We start from the raw sequence: 18,638 nt of genomic DNA on the forward strand, positions 1-18,638 counted from the left end.
TGCTTCCCTGGCATGTCTGGTTTGTCTGTGAGGTGCTCGTCACCTTGAGTGGCTGCTGCTGCTGGCATTGTAACTGTTACTGAGGTGTTTGTTAGCAGGGCACATTTAATTAGCTAGAAGAAGTCACTCTGCTGCTCGCTGGATCCTGTCATGTGGGGGAGGACAATCTCTCACTGGCAGCATCAACACAGGCCATGTGATAACTGTGTCAACAAGATTTTCCCCTGTGATGTCAGAGTTTTTAATAGCTGGTTTAGGGCATGTTTTCACTTAAAAAGCCAGCGGTGGTTTGAGTAAGCTGCCGGCATGACACATAATGATTTGACAGTGCGACATAGCTCTGCTAGGTATCAAATGAACAGGCAAACAAAAGACAGAAAACAGCCTGTTGGTGGAGGTCAAATGCAAGGCTACTTCCAAAATAAGTTAGCTTATCTAAATCATTTGACAGCAGTGATATGTGTTCTGTCAGACTTTGGGGAATGTGCAAGCTTTAATAACAAAGAACTATTTGGACTCCCACCTCCATGCTCTCTGCCTCCCCTTCCTCTCACTGAAATTAACTCGTAGTGAGGCACAACACTCGGTGTTGGTTTAACTCTGCTAATGTTTGGGCACCTTCCAGGGCCTCAGCAGCAGCAGCAGCAGCAGCAGCTGAGCCCAGTCCCTCAACTCTTTGTGTGGGAGAGGAGCTCCAGGGGATTCCTGTTGTGCCGTCAGTTGTGGAGATGCTGGCTGCGTCAGGACACCACAGCAAAAAGCCCATCAAGGAAAGCTCTGGCTCAAGGGACATTTCTGAAGGTACAGAACTAAATTATTTTGACAGCAAAGCAATGCACCTTATATTGTAGATCAAGGGTTCAATTTCAGACCAGAAAGATTAAACCTAAGCTTGCCTTGAGATCCAGGCTCATTCCTCATATGTATTATGTTCACATAGCAGACAGATCTGATAGAAAGTTGGAACAGGGCTGTGCAACACAATGTAATGACCCTGGTAATATAAACTGTGTATACCAGTATTTGTTAGTACTGCACATTGCATCTTTTGACCTAGATCAAAGGTGGCAAGAACACAATATTACAGACCTGTGGTCAACTCATGGATCATTGGTTTCTATGGTGTAAGAGGCCACACACATGTAAAGACACACATGTGCTCTTCATTCCAACACATACCCATACTATATCCACTGGTTCACACACACATACGCTATTCTTTGCCATGATTTGATTTCCACATGGACATGACATGAATCCAATTAATTCAGGATGAGGATCAATAGAGCACCATTTCCATGAGGGAAAAATTGCTTTTGGATTTCGACTCAGTCAGCAGTCACTATTATTTGAAGGTGGCACAGAAACGGGAGATGTAAAGGAGCCCTGCAAAGCTGCACAATGTTTTTATGTCCCATGTCTCTGATGTATTTTTGCACACAGCCCTTTGCTGTCACTTTGAATGTGTACACTATATTAATAAAACAATAAGAAAACTTTCTTCAACCTAAATTATAGAAAAATACAAAAATTGAAATAAGCAAAATAACATAAGACAAATAACCTTTTTTTGTTTTTTTTGCTGATCGTAATGAGAAATCTGTTACATTTGATACCTTATTCAAGGAATCATGAAATATTTTGTATTTGCTTTAATTTGAGGGCCAGAATGTTTTTGTATACAGACTATGTTTCATTTTTGACCATAAATACCTTATCCTGATTATTATGAATAATGAAGTGAGACTTGTTTGTAAAAGCAACCATTTCTCATTATGATCTAACACTGATACACAAATGCTTTCTTTCACATTTGCAACAGTTAGGGCCTATTTCTAATGGCAGTGCATATTTTTGAATTGCCCACAGTGTCAATGTGGCCTATGAGTTTATTGAAGCATTATTGTGTTACTCTAGAGAAAAGTCAGTGAGCAACTTCTGGTTTTCCACGTTAGAAAATAACAAGCCCTGTTGCTAAGACACCTAGTCAATTTACAGATATGTTGATAGACTGATAGCCCAAATCCAGTTGTGTTCTGCTCTGTTCTGAATCCTTTCTCACAGCGTAGCAAAGTGAGTGAGATATAACGAACATTTGTGTAGCTAATCCTCTGTTGTAGAAAAACAGTGGCTCTTTGTTCATCTGCTGGATTGTGTCCAAGGTTATTTTGAGTTTTAGACTGCATGCTGCTGAATAATCCATGACAGAATCCACATCTCCAATCAGATTAATTGAAAACAGTGACTGTTGCTGTCCAGGGCTTGGGAATAAGTGTTGCAGACAAATCAGAGTTTAAAACCAAATCAATAAAGCTCGCTGAGCTAAATTAGGCTGAAACACTCTCAAAGCAGTTAATGACAAATCCTACCGAGCATGAAGATAGAATGGGTCAATAGCTCAAACAAGCAGGATACAATCATGTTACATTACATGGTCAAAGCCAAGAGATCTCCCTTAACAAACAACCCTTCCAAATGATACACTAAGTATGTAAATATTCAAAGCTTGTGTAAATAAACGAGAGGAGAGAAAATCTGGTATATTTTATCTAATCTGCTTTGCCAGAAGGACTCAGAAGGTGCAGTTTGGAGATGTGTGTGCATGTTTTTTTTCAGGGAGAAATGTAGAAGAATAATTAACAAGAGGTACAACTATCAAACATGGAAATAAAGAATAGAAGACAGACACATGTTTTTAATATAAAAACAATGTTTCTTTATTTTGATGCTACTGGTTTCCTTTGTCAGATTTATGTGAGGCTGAAGCTGAGCCAGAAGTCATCTATGATGATGTTCCAAGTGAGGACCCCCTCTCTCCTGATGAAGGTCAGCAGCTGCAACAGAATCATGTAGAATACTTGTTTGCTTACGAGTCTTATGAGTGTGTAGCTTCTGATGTGGGATGTTTATATGTTTTAACAGATATGATTTATGAAGATGTTCAGAGAGACAGTTGTCCTCAGGATACAGACAAAGGATGGAGCTCCAGTGAATTTGAGAGCTATGATGAGCAATCTGATAATGAGGCCAAACCACCCACAAGGAGCAAGGTGTGTCTGTCTGTGTCTGTCTGTGTCTGTCTGTGTCTGTCTGTGTCTGTCTGTGTCTGTCTGTGTCTGTCTGTGTCTGTGTCTGTCTGTGTCTGTCTGTGTCTGTCTGTGTCTGTCTGTGTCTGTCTGTGTGCGTGTGTGTGTGTGTGTGTGTGCGTGCGTGCGTGTGTGTGTGTTTGTGTGTATATGTGTGCGGATACATCCCTGAAATATGTTGCATGTGTCCAACATGTATGACATCGGGACTGACTGGTTAGTTTGCTTTGGTTTACAGCAGTTCCAAAATCATCAAGGAGAATATTTAATCTCTTGTTCCTCTAGCACAGTTGTCTTTATTAATATAAATAACTGGAAGGAAACTATAAAGAACATGAAAAATATATGGGAGGCTGTCGAGGCTTTATACTTTCACTGTGGAATGAAAGTAAACAAGAGGCATCTCTGTTTAAAAAGCCTCAGATCTCCTGGCTTCTTCTCAAGGATGTTATTTATCAGTGTTCTGCAGCACTGCCTTCCACATGATGGCACTGTGTGCACATTCACATTGTGGTGCATTGTCTTCTCTAGCTTTACCACCCGTTAACCTGTATGCATTGTTGCAGGTGCAAGGAATATTTTGAGTCACACTAATAAAGAAGTACTTTTGCTGAGTTGGATTATTAAAGTATAGATTTATACCTACGTTCTTATATATTTACATACTGCAGGTGTTTATGTGTGAATATAACTGTTGTGATCCAAGAAAGGAAGGAGACAGGAGGGAAAACGTGTTTGTTACACTGAGAGAAAATGAGTTGCTCAGGTCAGAGAGTGTGTGATGTCGGGACTGACTGGTTAGTTTGCTTTGTTAGTTTGTCAGAGAGTGTGTGATGTCGGGACTGACTGGTTAGTTTGCTTTGGTTTACAGCAGTTCCAAAATCATCAAGGAGAATATTTAATCTCTTGTTCCTCTAGCACAGTTGTCTTTATTAATATAAATAACTGGAAGGAAACTATAAAGAACATGAAAAATATATGGGAGGCTGTCGAGGCTTTATACTTTCACTGTGGAATGAAAGTAAACAAGAGGCATCTCTGTTTAAAAAGCCTCAGATCTCCTGGCTTCTTCCTGGCTACCTGGCTACCTGGCTTCTTCCTGGCTACCTGGCTTCTTCCTGGCTACCTACGTTCTTATATATTTACATACTGCAGGTGTTTATGTGTGAATATAACTGTTGTGATCCAAGAAAGGAAGGAGACAGGAGGGAAAACGTGTTTGTTACACTGAGAGAAAATGAGTTGCTCAGGTCAGAGAGTGTGTGATGTGAAAGTCCCCCACAGTTTACTTGCCATTCTTGTCTCAGGCCACTGAACAAAAGGAAGGATTCAGCTGCACTTAACTATTAGTGCCCGGCAACACTCTTCAGCTAGTACAGCATTGTTCAAAAACGCATTGTTTTTAATTAGTTCTGCCCAATTAATTTTTCATTGTGTACCTGAAGTTCTCTTCTTGCTCAGTGCTTAATTTGAGCAGCCGCTGAGAGCTGTGACGGAGTTCGCTTCGTTAATATTTGCCCTTAACTGCTTGTACCCCTCTGCCCCTTCCTTAAATAAATCTGTGGCTATTACTCACATAAAGTATGACCTTTGGAGCAAAGCAGTGCTCCAAGCTTTCACTCTTCTTGTTCTTGTGATTAATTTCTGATATTGCCTAGCTTGTTTTGCTTTGATCACTTTGCCTCCATTTCCTTTTACTATTTCCTCTCCCCTACGTTTTCCTCCTCCCTTTGCCTCTCTGTGGCTAAACGTGACCTGACCCCGTCCCTGTCCAACACCTGTAGCTCTCTCCTGAAGTGTGTCGGCTGAGGGAACGCTGTGCCAGGACCAAACGTGAACTGGCCATGAGACTGTCTGGCAAGCACAACTATGACATTAAGGTATATCTCCAGCAGCGAATGAGTACAGCTCTGTAAAACTGTTTTTTGCAGAGCTCAGATCACTCTGCTAGATGTTTGCCAGTAGGACTGATGATCATCCTGAGCTGAAATATGCTGTGTTTGTATGTTCAACAAACTCAGTGGCCTAACTCACTCTCTGCACCATCCTCCCCAGCTTTTCTTTCTACTGTGAACTTCCTTTAAGACTCACTGTCATTCCCTCTTTCCTTGTCTGGTTTAATATCAAGATTCATTTATGGGACACATGAATTATTAAATAGTATTCTGTGCATTAACGTCTGTAAACACCAGTGCAACTTGCCCCCAGTTAATGACCTACTTTCCTGAAGTAGAATCATTTAAAAATACTACAACCCTAGGTGTATTCTAGGTCAGTGGAGTCTGGTTGCAGGTCCTCTGTGATGCTCAGGGTGGAGTTTGTGGTCAGTTGAATTCTCCCATACTTAGCAATGCAGCCCTGTTACTCTGATGTGGATCTCGCTCTGTTACCATAATCTCTCCATGATATACTCATAGACTCTCTGATTAGAGGCTGTAGAGCAACCAACTGGGAGTCGCAGATGGTGAGATTCATGATGAGTCCACTGAGCACCACTTCTCTCCATCTCTCTCCAGAGGAGCACAGTAGGTTATCAAGTCTCCACAGCATGGTGTGTTCCTTGTGTTCTAATGTCCCTTTGTTGTGTTTCTGTCTGCTCCTTTCCACTAGGTTCAGCAGCTCATGAAGGCAGCAAGAAGTGGAACGAAGGATGGGCTTGAAAAGACCAAAATAGCCGTCATGCGAAAAGTTCCCTTCCTGCAGAGAAAAGATCAATTGGGTAACACGGAGAAGTCTGAACATTTTTGTAACTGTTGATCAGCTCACTATTTTAGAAGGAAGTTGTTCTATTTTTAGTAATGGGCATTGGTTATAAAGTTTGGGTTTTAAAACTCTTGAAGTAACTGTTGACTCTTTGAATTATAGGCAGCTGGTTGTGTGTAAAGCTAGCCAAGCAAAAGCAGTGCTGGAGGCAGATGGAGCAGAAAGTCTTACCTATTTTAAACAAATCCCTACGGGGAGAAATGAAAGCACCAAGAAAAAGGAAGATCTCACTGATTATAACTGTAATAAATAAAACAGAAAAGCTTTTTCAATTTTCAGACCAATGATGTGGTTGAGTAAAGTTTTCACTGTCTAATAAATAGAAAGGATGAAACAACTCCGTATTGGTTGTGTTTTAGGAACCCTTGCCTAACAAAAGAGCGATTAGCAATCTATTAATGAAGCCGCTCTATAAAGCATAGATACCACATCCATGCCTCAAACGAATCTCTGAGCCATCACAGAGGTAAGGAGGCCAGTGCTGCTATTTTTAGGTGTTGATCGAGGGAAATCTGCACAGCTTTACATTTCTTTTCCACCAATCCTCTGTTATCATTCAAGTCTTTAATTGGAACAGTGGAGGCTTCTGGTATCTGTGTCTTTATGGTTACGGGTGAAATGGGGATTTTTTTTTTTTTTTTTTGAGACTATAAAGTGTCTTTGTGCCAATGCAGAGCTGAGAATGTATTGTATCGTGTTTTGCAGACACACTTCTGCATGCTAGCTTCTTTACTCCTACAGCACTACAGTGTTGTTTTTAAGGCCCTGTCTTTCTCTCGGTTATTTCTCGATCATTCTCTGTCTCTCTTTCAAAGAGTACAGACGTCTCTTCGTATTTTAGAGGTAATAAATTTAGTGTGTCACAGTGTGTGTTCAGCTGCAGTGAGATCTGAAGGTTCCCTTGCTGTTGTTTCCTTTTCTCATTTTTTTGGTACATATCCTCTTTTTTCTTTTTAACTATCATTTCTGAATGTCTGCAGAGGTTGAGGATGATGCAGGATACCTGGATGTAGCTGTGTCAGAAATAAAGCATCCTCCCCCACAGCTGAGCCCCATGCCAGAGGGGCTGACCAACCACCAGGTGCACATGATGGTTTTTGTTAATATGTCTTCTTATTTTTTCCCACCAGTACAGCCCGCTTATGTAGAAATATTTACATAATATTTACAGCTAGTATTTCTGTGAATGTTCCCATATTTATGTGAATATTCTGTACCCAAAGGCCTTGAGATAAGGCTCTTGGCTGTAATGTTAAAAGGATTTATTTGTTACTTCAGTATTTTAAAGATGCATATATACTGTAGACATTTATTCTGTTTGGAAAAGCAGCATGTTTTGTAAACTCTAGAATAAGCCTTTTAATGTCAACGGAAATCCAATGATTCAACACTAGTGAAGGCCTTGTTCAAACAGACCTACACTTTGAGTCTTCTCCCACCTGTGACAAACACATGATTATAGTGCAATCCATCAACCTGTACTGTGCTCAAATGAAAGCATGCCGCACAACGGTGCTCCATCATGTCCTCTTAGTGCTAAATTTCCTGACTGCTCTGTTGTCTGCGCAGGTTGTCAGACGCCATATCCTTGGCTCCATTATTCAGAGTGAGCGGAGCTACCTGCAGTCTCTCCGGAGAATCTTGCAGGTGAGTTGTTTAGTCCCTGTTGTCCTCATCTGCCACATGCAATATCTTCACCATTTAGCCACTATGAATTACACTGAAAAGAGAAGTGGTGGTATCCATCAAATTACGGAGGTGTCTCAGCTCAAATAATCCTGATAAAACAGCCGTCCTGGTTTCTGTGGTGTCGTGCTGCTGCTAACAGACAGAGACTGTCAGGCGTGCACAGGATGGGGTGCAGCCTCTCTTCTTTAATCTCTCTTTTTAGTGGGGAAAAGGAGGCTTGTTATCTCCTCATCATAGAAAAATAAGAGGAGCACCTAGTGAAGTGGAATCAACAGCAATCAATTGCTGCCTTTTGGACTATAAAAACTTTCACTGTCCTACCTTTGATGTTGAGTGACATGATTACATGTGAAACTTCAGGTTTAGCTCAATTGAAATCTCACAGTCCAGCCAAGTGATAAATGCACTGCCTCCACATAGACAATGTAAAAAGATGAAAGACCACAAGCCCAATTAGATATTGAAGGTTGTAACATTCATCTTCACTGTAAAAAAGATTGCACAGTTGTTCATGTTGTGCTGTTTGCCCATATCCCAACTGTCAGTTGTTAATTTTTTGTTGTGACTTGCAAAACATCAGCACTGATAAAACTGCCACTGTTATTCTTTTTTGGTGTTATTGTTTTCAGCTTTTATGTTTGGCTGCATTTGGCTTGTACATAATATTATCTATACTCCAGCATGTTCAAATTCAAAGAAGTTGTGTTTACTTGCTTGCCATCCACAGCAATGTCAGCCCATTTCTGTAGGCTATACTAATATCCCCATGTGTGGTGACTGAAGAATCAATCAGTGCCCACTTCAACATGTTGCTTCTGCATCTGTAACCCAGCTGGGAGCTGTTTTTTGGCATTATTATTCTGGCTTTTATGATTACAGATCACCTTGAATTCTGGACATGTTTGCTATTGGCAAATGCTGCTTTATGCATGAATCCTTTGGATTAATGTGCTTCCAGGCAGCGTGACTTTCTCTTATTTTTTTGATCCACAGAATATTTGTCTGCTACGTCTCAGTTGTCTATTTTTCTAGTGTGAAGAAGAGATGCTTAAGAGAGGTGGACTGCTGATTTAGCTTAAGCTGCCCCACCACACAAACATGTTACACACACGAACACACACACACACACACACACACACACACACATAGACACTGTATATGCACATTCTGACAGTGAAAACCTAATTATCTCTTATAATCTCACCAGGAGTACCACAGACCACTGATGGAAGCTGATCCACGCATCCTGAGTCCGCGGAAGATTCGCCCTATATTTTACCGAATCCGTGAGATCACACAGTGCCACTCCATGTTTCAGATTGCACTGGCATCACGTGTTGCTGAGTGGGACAGTAGTGAAAAAATTGGAGACTTATTTGTTGCCTCGGTTAGTGTGTATGCATGTGCATGTTTTTAGTGGGAAAATAATATGTGTGAAATAGAAATGGAAACTGGAGGCTAATTTACAGTTGTGCGTGTGTCTGTGTCTGTGTCTGTGTCTGTCTCTGTCTCTGTCTCTGTCTCTGTCTCTACACCGTTTCTGTCTAAACTGCAGGCAGCGAGTTACATTCTGGATAGAAGCACTCATATTTTTCTTGGCATTTCTGTCTAACTTTATAACACAGGTTTTGCTACTGGAGTTATAATGAGCTACAGGTTTTAAATAGGGCAAACAATGATCTTTTACCCCAAACATGGAATCAATTACAGTTGTGATGAATATCTCCACTGCATCCAACGCTCTCTAGGATATGTGTTTGCAAATTTTGGCTGCTGAATAATAGTGTTCAGTTTAAGTTTTTTTTGTGAGGCTCTGCAGTGTGCACAGCCATAGATTCTGCTCATTATTTGCCTATTAGAGAGGAACAGTTCAGCACACTTATTCTCTGGTGCAATTATTGTTCTTTCCACTGATATTCCAAGACCTCCCTGCAAAAGGGAACTTGATGGGACTATGTACTCCTCATTGAGCGGCCACTTTTTCATTCAGCAATGTATCTGTACCTTCAGGGCCTTTAGGGATAAATGAGATACAGGATCATGAAGTAAGGTGAGAGCAAAGAAGGTTAATTCCTTCGTGTGATTTGTTAATTTTTAGACTATCACTATCAGCTGCCTGATTTGGGTTTAATTGAGGAGAGAGAATAAATGTCTGATGCACAACAGACACACCCCCTTCTCAAAGACACACTTGTTCACTCCACCACCTCATTCCTCTTTGCCCACCCTCTTAAATGACTCATGAAGGGTGTTGCGGTAACCAGGATGGTAAACAAACCAATTTTTTTTAAGTACTATACTTAAATGGTCATTTTCTAGTCTCTCTTTATCATGAAATTACCTATAGGCTGCCTTGAACACAGGATGGTTAGACAGACATTTAGGATGTCAGAGGAAATTACATGACTGTGTTTGCAGGTGCTGGTGTAAATACAAAATAATCAAACATGGCAGTGCACCAGACCCACTTATTATAGGGCTGTTGTTACAGATTCAGATAATTGTGCTTGTTTCTGTTTCCACAGTTTTCCAAATCCATGGTGCTGGATGTTTACAGTGATTACGTGAACAACTTCACCAATGCCATGGCTCTCATTAAAAAAGCATGCATGTCCAAACCAGCTTTTCTGGACTTCTTAAAGGTGAGCTTCAGCCAATTAGCATAGCGTAGTTTTATTAGATTTTTTTTAAGCATTGTATAACCCACTGTTTGTCCTGGTATGGATTTATATACTTCCCTATGCATTTGACGTGTTAGTTATATCTTAAAAAGCTGCCAATAGTTTTATAATGAAACTGCAGAATGAATGAATACAAAAGATCTCAACTAGAATCCAGGTTGATTCACATCTGTATGTAAAATATGGAAAGTGGGCAGATATTAATTATAGGTCATGAAGAAGGAAATGTAGTGTCAGCATGCACAGAGGATGGTACAAAGTGATTTAAATGTGCTGGGTTTAACAATTCCCTGAGCACCTAGCATTCAGGTGTGAATATGACTTGGATCGTTGAGCTGCAATGCTGATTTACAGAACCAGATCACACAGCTGAGAGCCCCATGTGTTACTCCAGGTAACACATGTCCCTTTCTTTCCTTTAAAATGTTCCTCTGTCTCTCCCACTGTATGTTGCAGCTGTCTGAAGACATACCAAATAATAAACAGGCTAGGCACAGACACATGACTGCACGCACCATAAACACTCCAGGAACATGGATGCGGACTATTAAATTCAGTGATTCAATATATTTGACAGACATGATATGAGAGCTGCATTTTCAGAGGAACATTTAGGTGATTTTACTCAGTTGTTCTTCATATAATATTTATTAATAATTTTTTTTCTTTACTTTTGTACACCAAAAATATTGAAACAGCAAATCAAATATATAAAATCTTTGAATCATTGTGCTCCATTGAGACCAATAATGGAAGGTGTGTATGTACACATAGTGTGGCAGTTCAATAGGGAGAGCAGGTGTCGAGTTATCTGGTGCTTGGATGGACGTACGTATTATTCATTATGTGGGCCCTTGAGAGGTTCAGTTGAATATCTAGTCTTGAACATTTCTCCCTTTCTTGAAATCAAAAGTAGTTGTCAAGTGTTTTAACAGAAAAATAGACTAAGGGTCAGTCCAGTCAGTTCCAGAACAACAGTAAACACTGAGGCTTCTTGGTATGATGTTAAGGTTGCCTGGCAACAGTTTGTTTCTACTCAGTAAGATAGGTGACTTTGCCAGAAATATATCTTGCAGAAGTAAAACATTCCTGATTTGTCTATCATAACTATTACATTAGAATTAATGTAGGAAGAGTTGGTTTCAAGCATCCAGAAATAACTTTTAAATCCTTTCAACTCATCTTAAAACTTCTCTCTTCTGTAGAGCAGCACATTGATATTTGCAGCTGCTTGACTAGTCTCTTCCAACAGTACCAAAATCTGCATTCAGTCAGTACCTGAAAGAATAACATGACATCGAGCTGACTTGTCACACCTCTGGTCAAAGAATACCTTCTCTCCGTCTTTCTTGTGCTCTTTGCTGCTGCCCGTGTACAGTAGGTGAGACTGATCCTCACTCTGAGCATGCCACCGCCAGCGTTCAGGAAGCTGAAATGATCTCATGCATGTAGCCTTTCTAGTTTTTGTCAGTGCTAACTTTGTCAGTTTGACCCTGCCAACTAACCCCAAGCTGTTCGGGTTAAGTGAAGAAAGCACCAGCTTTTCATTGTTACAGCTCGTAGTTGCCAATATGAGAAAGGCCTCTGGCTTCACTTGCTGGTTCTATTGGCTACTTAGTCTAGTTAATGGGGAAGCAGGAGTCCTACACTAGGATGATGGTGATGGTTGAATATAGCAGTTCAAATGATTTAGGCCTTTGATCCTGGCTCCAGTGGCTGATGGAAACATGACTTAGTTTAGTGTTTCCCAGAGTGAAGACCAGTCCCATTGTGAACATTCAGGTCATATTCTGAGTGATCAGACAGGTCAACTATGACTACATTAACATCATTTCAGGCAGTATTTGTTAGACACGGTCTGGTTTGACAGGTTTGACTGAGCATGACTGAGAGAGAAAGGTTCCCCTTCCTCCTTTCACCACTTAAGGATTTTAGAGGCATAAAGCAGGAAAGAGTCCATCTCCATTGACATCTTGACCTGCTCAAGTGTGGTGGAAAGATTTTACTTGTTGCTTCTAAACTTTTCATGGCATGCACTCAGAGGTCACCTTCAGTTTAGTTGTATCTGTCCATTTGCTGGATGTTGCAGATTAAATAAAACATTGGCGACCATGTTCATAGCTGTGTGACTACTGACCACTGGTCTAACGGTTGTGCATGTTTTTGCAATGTTGATGATTGCAGTATAGTTATCAAGGGGATTCCTTTTTAGGCTTATTTTAACTTGTGCAATTATTATGTGGCTGTCCCAAGTGAAAGAGAAACTGAGTAAAATGTTTGGGTAGTCAATCAGAAATAGTGGTCTCTGTGAGGATCCCCCAAAGGCTGACTAAAGACATCAAAAATGGAGGCCCAAAGTCCCAATGTTACTGCTACTGTCACACGTTCATAACCAACCAACATGAAATCATAAAGAGCACACTGGCACACACAGAATTAGGCTGAACTGTGATATTAACATTTCCAAAACCTTGGGTAATATTCAGTCTCTGTCTCACAGTCACTCTAACCCAAAATTTACAATCATACTAGGTATTAGATGTGCCCAGTGATGTGCATTTTATACTGATGGTAATGACACTGCTTCGAAATGACACTGTATCTTCTCCTGACCTACAACCAAAGTAATATATTAGACGTAAAAAAAAAAAAAAAAACCTTCTTTCATACTTTATTGTGATGAACGGACCCTGATTTCGTACCTTATTTACCCACTCGTACACTGACACGTGGTCTCTGGAGGATTAATCCCCCCTTAAAGTAGGAATAGCATTTTTTTCCTCTTAATGGCATTTGTTGAAACTGTACTTTTTCCAAATGCATGACCTATTTTAATTTTTCTTTCTTTCTTTTATTTTTTTCTAGAAGAAGCAGGCATCTAGTGTTGACCGGATCACTCTGTATGGCCTGATGGTTAAACCCATTCAACGCTTCCCTCAGTTCATATTGCTCCTGCAGGTATTCATTTAGTTTTTATTAACTTACATTTCCAATATAAGAAACCTAAGTTGAAGTAAATGTTCAGTAGGATGTACACTAATAAAGATGCAAAGCTTCAAAGGTGCAGAATCGATTATGGATTTAAACAGGAAGTTATACTTCACATACCTTTACAACGTGGTAAGCCAGAGCTTGAAAGGTAGCTAGCCACATCAGATTTTCATATTGCTGGCTTTACATCCCAACTCTTACACTTTCTATTCTGAGCAAAGATTTGGATTTGAGCTTGACTTGCTGGATCTGCAGTAGCTCATTTCATTCCTCAGTGGGCATTGATTATCCATGAATTCAAAAGATAAGTTATGAATGTGAATCAAGCATTTTCTTCCAGCCTAAACTCAGTACTTCCAAAAAGCAAGTATATGTATTAAATCATACATTACAGGCAACTAGAGCTCAAGGCACTGAGGTACGTTTGAAATGCATATCAAGACAACAACAAGCTTTCACTTTTTAGGTTTAGTTGACACTGCTACAGAAGGTAGGAACTGTAATACAATAGGCTTTATAAAGTTTAAATAACTACTAGCTAGTCAGTGGGATATAATGTAAAACCTCTGGACACTGTGAGACACACCTGAGCAGACAGGATTTGACCCTGTTTTGAACTTTTGAAGGTAAAGATGACATTTCTAAAAAGAACGTGTTATTTGAATTGAGTATATTGCAGATTATACAGGAAGGTATAAAACAATAAAAATATTGGTTTGAATTTGTTCACTTGCAGTGTCTTTACTTAAAACTTCCCTTGTGACCTTTTCTAGGACATGCTTAAGAATACACCGAAAGGCCATGTGGATCGTCTGCCCCTGCAGCTTGCTCTGACAGAGCTGGAGATGCTGGCTGAGAAGCTGAATGAACAGAAACGAATAGCTGACCAGATTGCAGAAACTCAACAACTTGCCCGCAGCGTCAGTGATCGCCTCCTCAGTAAGGTGACTGGGTACACACGCACTCCCTTGTGCAATGTACATGCACATGCACATGCACATGTGTCCCAATCACATCAACCGCAGGCCAGCCACTAAGCCCTTGAACCCGTCTGAGTTGTTATCACTGTGAGCCAAACACCTATGAATTAAAATGGTATATAGCAATCACTTATATCACTTTCCCACACATTAATCTACGGAGGCATTTTTAGTCAGAGAAATGATCTCCTGGAAATGATGCCCATTATCATTGCTAAACAGTCCCAAATGCAATGGTGAAGGCGTTGCCTCTCCATTACCACACTGAAATTACAGTCCTGCCGCTGCAAATCTGAACAAATGCTGCTCTGAATAAGAAGAATTAGGTGGTAAATGAGTCATTTAATTGGAAACTGTAAGAGAGCTATCTCTTTCACCCTGTCGCTCTGCCTCTTCCTCTGTCTCTCTCCACTTCACCTCCCCTCTCTTCCCCTCTTGCTTACTTTCTCACTCCACTTACACATACTTCTTCTCTTTCTCTAGTGTGACTGCTTCTTTCTCTCACCCTCTCCCTTTTTATTTTTCTCTATCAGCCCTTGCTTTCCAGGACTCTGAGATGAGCCGATTCAGCCAATCTCCTCCACTCCACACAGAATTCCATTTGCTGCAGTGACACTGCAGAATTCCAATAGGAAACAGTCTCCTCTATTGCCCCCATAACCATCCAATGAAATATTCATTCTTTGTCTCGAAGTATCTAAGTTGCTGGAATAGGACAGATAACAATGTGAGTGAGAAAGGATTTCACACACACTCACACGCACTCCCTCTCACACATATACATGGTGCAGTGCTTATTGATGCCTGGAGTCTTTAAGGTTGTGTTCTTATAGCAGCCCACCTCTTGAGGGAGCTGTGTGGTTTTTCTGGCCATCAAACAGCAGTCCCAGTTGGACTAATGACTCATTTTGTGTGCTTTCTGAGTCACAGCCAAAAACAGCTACAGATTGCCTACAGAGAGGACATACTTTTCTGAAATGTGGTCAGATGCATTACTGCACTGCAGGCTGTGGAGTGGACACGGCAGAGACTCATTATTTGCTAAAATTTGTGCCTTTTGAACAAACACAAACATCAAAGTATCAGAATGCGAACTTGATTGAACTCTAAACTTGGTATTTGCAGTATAGTGGCTACACTTAAATAGTAATGAACCTGACTTAGACTGACGCAGTATACATAAAACTAAAAGTATTGATATAGGCAGTCATAAAAGAAGCTGGACCAAAGTGATGAAAAAGCTTTGTGTTGCTATTTCCCTTTGCCAAACATATGGGCGGCTGTAAACCACAGTATGTGCCCATGTACTCTTGCCTAAACTGCCTCTGCTATTGGATTCTTTAACTCCTTCTGTGTGTTGGGTCCATATGTCTAAAAGTGTGTGTGTAGCAAGTGTTTGTGCATTTGTGAAGTTGCCCTGTTGTGGTTTTAAAGGAATGCGTTTCCCAGTGCTCATAAGTGAGGCAGTGTTGGCCACAGTGGTGGTGACCTGGTGGATAGCATGGTACAGAGAAAGAGATGGAATGATCTGATGCGTGTGTTGGAATTATTATTTAGAAAAAGTTTCTGGCAGCTCCATGGGGCCCAGAGATTATGGGGTTGGCTTTAGGTTTATCATTGCAAATGTGTGCAAGTCAAAGATGGGCAGAACATGTGCAGTCTGTTTCACTAAGTTTGCTGAATGAACAGGCCAAAGATGAATGTGTGTGTCTATGCGTATGCTGTATGTATACACACATTAAATGACCTTCAGCAGCATGAATGTGTTACTAATCCCTTATGAGACATCTGTTCCTCCAGGCCCGACTTCTGTGTCCTCCAGGCACGGAGCTCTGGAGATTGGGCCTTTGTGATGGTGTCTCCTCTCCCTCTGATCTGATTACTGTCTCTTTTAGCAACTGAACTCGGAGCAGGGGTCGCTGGTCCTTTGTGAGACGCTTATTGAGACTGTGTATGGCGAGCGAGGACAAGTCCTGAAGTCTAAAGAGAGAAAGGTCTTCCTCTTTGATGATGTACTCATCTGTGGCAACATAAATGTCAAGTAAGTCCCTCTTGTAGAGCTCAATTAGCATTCAAGGATACTTTGCTAATGCTTTCCTAATGTGAGATGTGTGACTCCTTAGTTTTGATAGAAGAGTTTGCTAAACTGCATAGTTAAGAGAAACAGCTATTAGGTGACATGGGGCTCTAATGGGATGCCCTAGGTTTCGCAAGGATGTTTTGGCAAAGTGAATAGTAAAGAGAAATATCTGCTATGGGCTGTGGGCATTATCTGCAGTTGCAGGAGCTTTATCAGCTTTAAACAAATGGTAGAAAGCCTAACTACAGCTACAGGAGACCCAGATTACTGACATAAAACATTTTTTGGCTTCTTTCCAATTTATCTCGTGACAGCACCATTGATCACATCTTTCTCACTCTTTCCCTCTCTCTCCTAAGAGAAGTAAACAGGAAAGGAACTGCGTTTATTTTGCAAAGCTCCTGTCAAAGATGTCGTCTAAAGCCCCCTTGTTCAGCCTTCAAAGCAATTATCACTCTACGTCTTGTTCAACTCGAGTGTCCCGAAGTTGACTTTGTCTGCCCTCCAGGATCTTGACAAACCGATCACAATGTTGATTGTCTGTGTGATTACAGGAATACATGAATAGCAATGAACTCCTCCTCACAGCCAGGGGTACAATTTTGGTTGGGAACATGGATGATCATACGGATTCTAATTCCCACTCCCAAGTCTTTGTGGCAATTCAAAGAGCGTCTCCTCCTGTGGAGTGCTGGGTCTAGTACTTTTAGCAGTATGTGGATAGGGAAGGAAATTTTCTCACACTGTTTTGCCTTAAACTCCCTCCTCTAATTATTATTTTTTTCTTATCTCCACCAGGGGGCCTCCAGATATCAGCAGCCTGGTTCCTGTTGGCCCCAAGTACACCATGAAGTGGAGCGCCCCCTTACAGCAGGTGCAAGTAGTAGAAGTGGGGCAAGAGGCCTGTCAAAGCAAGGACACTTTATTCCAACAGAGTGGGGCTAAGCGGCCAAGTCTTTCCTGCTCTTCAGGTAAAATGAAAGAAAATGGGAACCAGTCATATCTCATTCCTTTCCAACATCTATATCTTCTACCTTCTAGTTAATCTCATCACTTGGACTGACTTGACTAGTCTCAGCATCTTTCTCTGACTCAGCAGGGCTAATCTATTTCTGTTCTCAAGTGTCTAACAGAGGGCTGGAGATACATTCGTGCTGCTTGTCACTCTGATTGAGGATCTGTTTGTGAGGAGGATAGTGATGACCGTCGCTTGTTCCCATCTGCCTGAGGTGTTTTATCTGGGAGAGATATGTGGGACTAGAGAGCCCCCTGCTGCATCGTCCCCACTGTCTCATTTCACTCTCTGATAGACCACAAACACATCTAGAGTGGACTCATCAATCTGCAGAGATTATTCCTTCCCTTTCCAGGCCCAATTAGAGAGCCAGTAGGAGCAGATAGGAATTGGTGGTTGAAACACGAGTTCTTCTACCAGCCCTCACAAAACTCTGGTGTATACAGAGCTTGACGAGATCCCTGATAAATGTGCCAAGGGAAAAGAGAGATACAAAGCCTTATCAGGATGTAATGGTACAGGCTTTTTAAAGCTGCAGCTCCATGACTTAAATATTAATGGCACCTTCTTCAGAGCTATCCGTGTCATGCTCAGCAAGCTGCTACTGTTTTGAGAGCTGGGTTAGATTCTCACTGGATTAAGTTTTCCTTTTTTTTAAGTAGTATGCACTCGTATACTCACAATTTTGCTGCAAGATTTTGGGATCATTTAAGGTTAGCTCAGTGCAGTCGTCTCTCTTCCTTTATCTGCACTGAACTCTGCAAATGTTATGCCCAGTAGATGGTGATGGAGTCTGTCCTTGACATTTTTTTAACCTTTTCGACATGGTGCGGTCACCTTAATCATGTCTATCCAGGAACCTCCCTGAACATCTGTGAGGCTGTTCCCCAGATTTTTGTTGAGACAGACTGTCTCATATATTTATAGCTCCATTCTTTGTGATGTCATTGAGTTGAAATTTTGTGCTCCCCCAGCTTTGCTCAAAATGGAGTCAGTTTTCCTCTTCTGCAGGCCCTGATGCTCTTCTTTGTTGAGGAAAGTTGGCCTTTAGGGAAATACGTGCCTGTCTTTCTTACATTCCCCGTTTGTCTCTGTCTTTCCGTTCCTGCCACTTCACGAAAGGCCCACAAAAACTGTAGGTGTGCTCTTTTTCTAAAAGCTGACAGTGCCAGTCGTTTATTATCACACTGTCTTACCTTCATTTTGCCCCTATTACAACTCCTTTATTGTGGAATCTCTTTTTTCACCTGCTGTCAGGAGTGCAGTTGTTTTGTCATAAGTGTACTAAGTGGGCTTTGGCTGTGGCTCATACAAGGCTAGTATCACTGGAACAGCAGCTGAGTTCTTGATTGG

General features: G+C 41.1%; 1 protein-coding gene across 5 annotated transcripts in view; it reads left to right on the plus strand.

Moving 5' to 3' along the window:
* Positions 1-18,638, plus strand: part of arhgef10la (Rho guanine nucleotide exchange factor (GEF) 10-like a) — an 89,363-nt gene that overhangs the window by 13,765 nt on the left and 56,960 nt on the right. For 2 of the 5 annotated variants that reach the window (XM_026306935.1, XM_026306937.1), the window contains 13 exons: positions 626-801; positions 2,749-2,826; positions 2,923-3,050; positions 4,871-4,966; positions 5,697-5,805; positions 6,830-6,930; positions 7,419-7,496; positions 8,746-8,925; positions 10,064-10,180; positions 13,085-13,177; positions 13,984-14,154; positions 16,086-16,231; positions 17,069-17,241. In XM_026306935.1, the coding sequence (XP_026162720.1) occupies positions 626-801; positions 2,749-2,826; positions 2,923-3,050; positions 4,871-4,966; positions 5,697-5,805; positions 6,830-6,930; positions 7,419-7,496; positions 8,746-8,925; positions 10,064-10,180; positions 13,085-13,177; positions 13,984-14,154; positions 16,086-16,231; positions 17,069-17,241 (1,646 nt within the window). The other 3 variants (XM_026306936.2, XM_026306939.1, XM_026306938.1) reach the window with 3 other exon arrangements.

The sequence above is a fragment of the Mastacembelus armatus genome, chromosome 5 (genome assembly GCF_900324485.2).
Source record: "Mastacembelus armatus chromosome 5, fMasArm1.2, whole genome shotgun sequence".
NCBI classification, from domain to species: domain Eukaryota; kingdom Metazoa; phylum Chordata; class Actinopteri; order Synbranchiformes; family Mastacembelidae; genus Mastacembelus; species Mastacembelus armatus.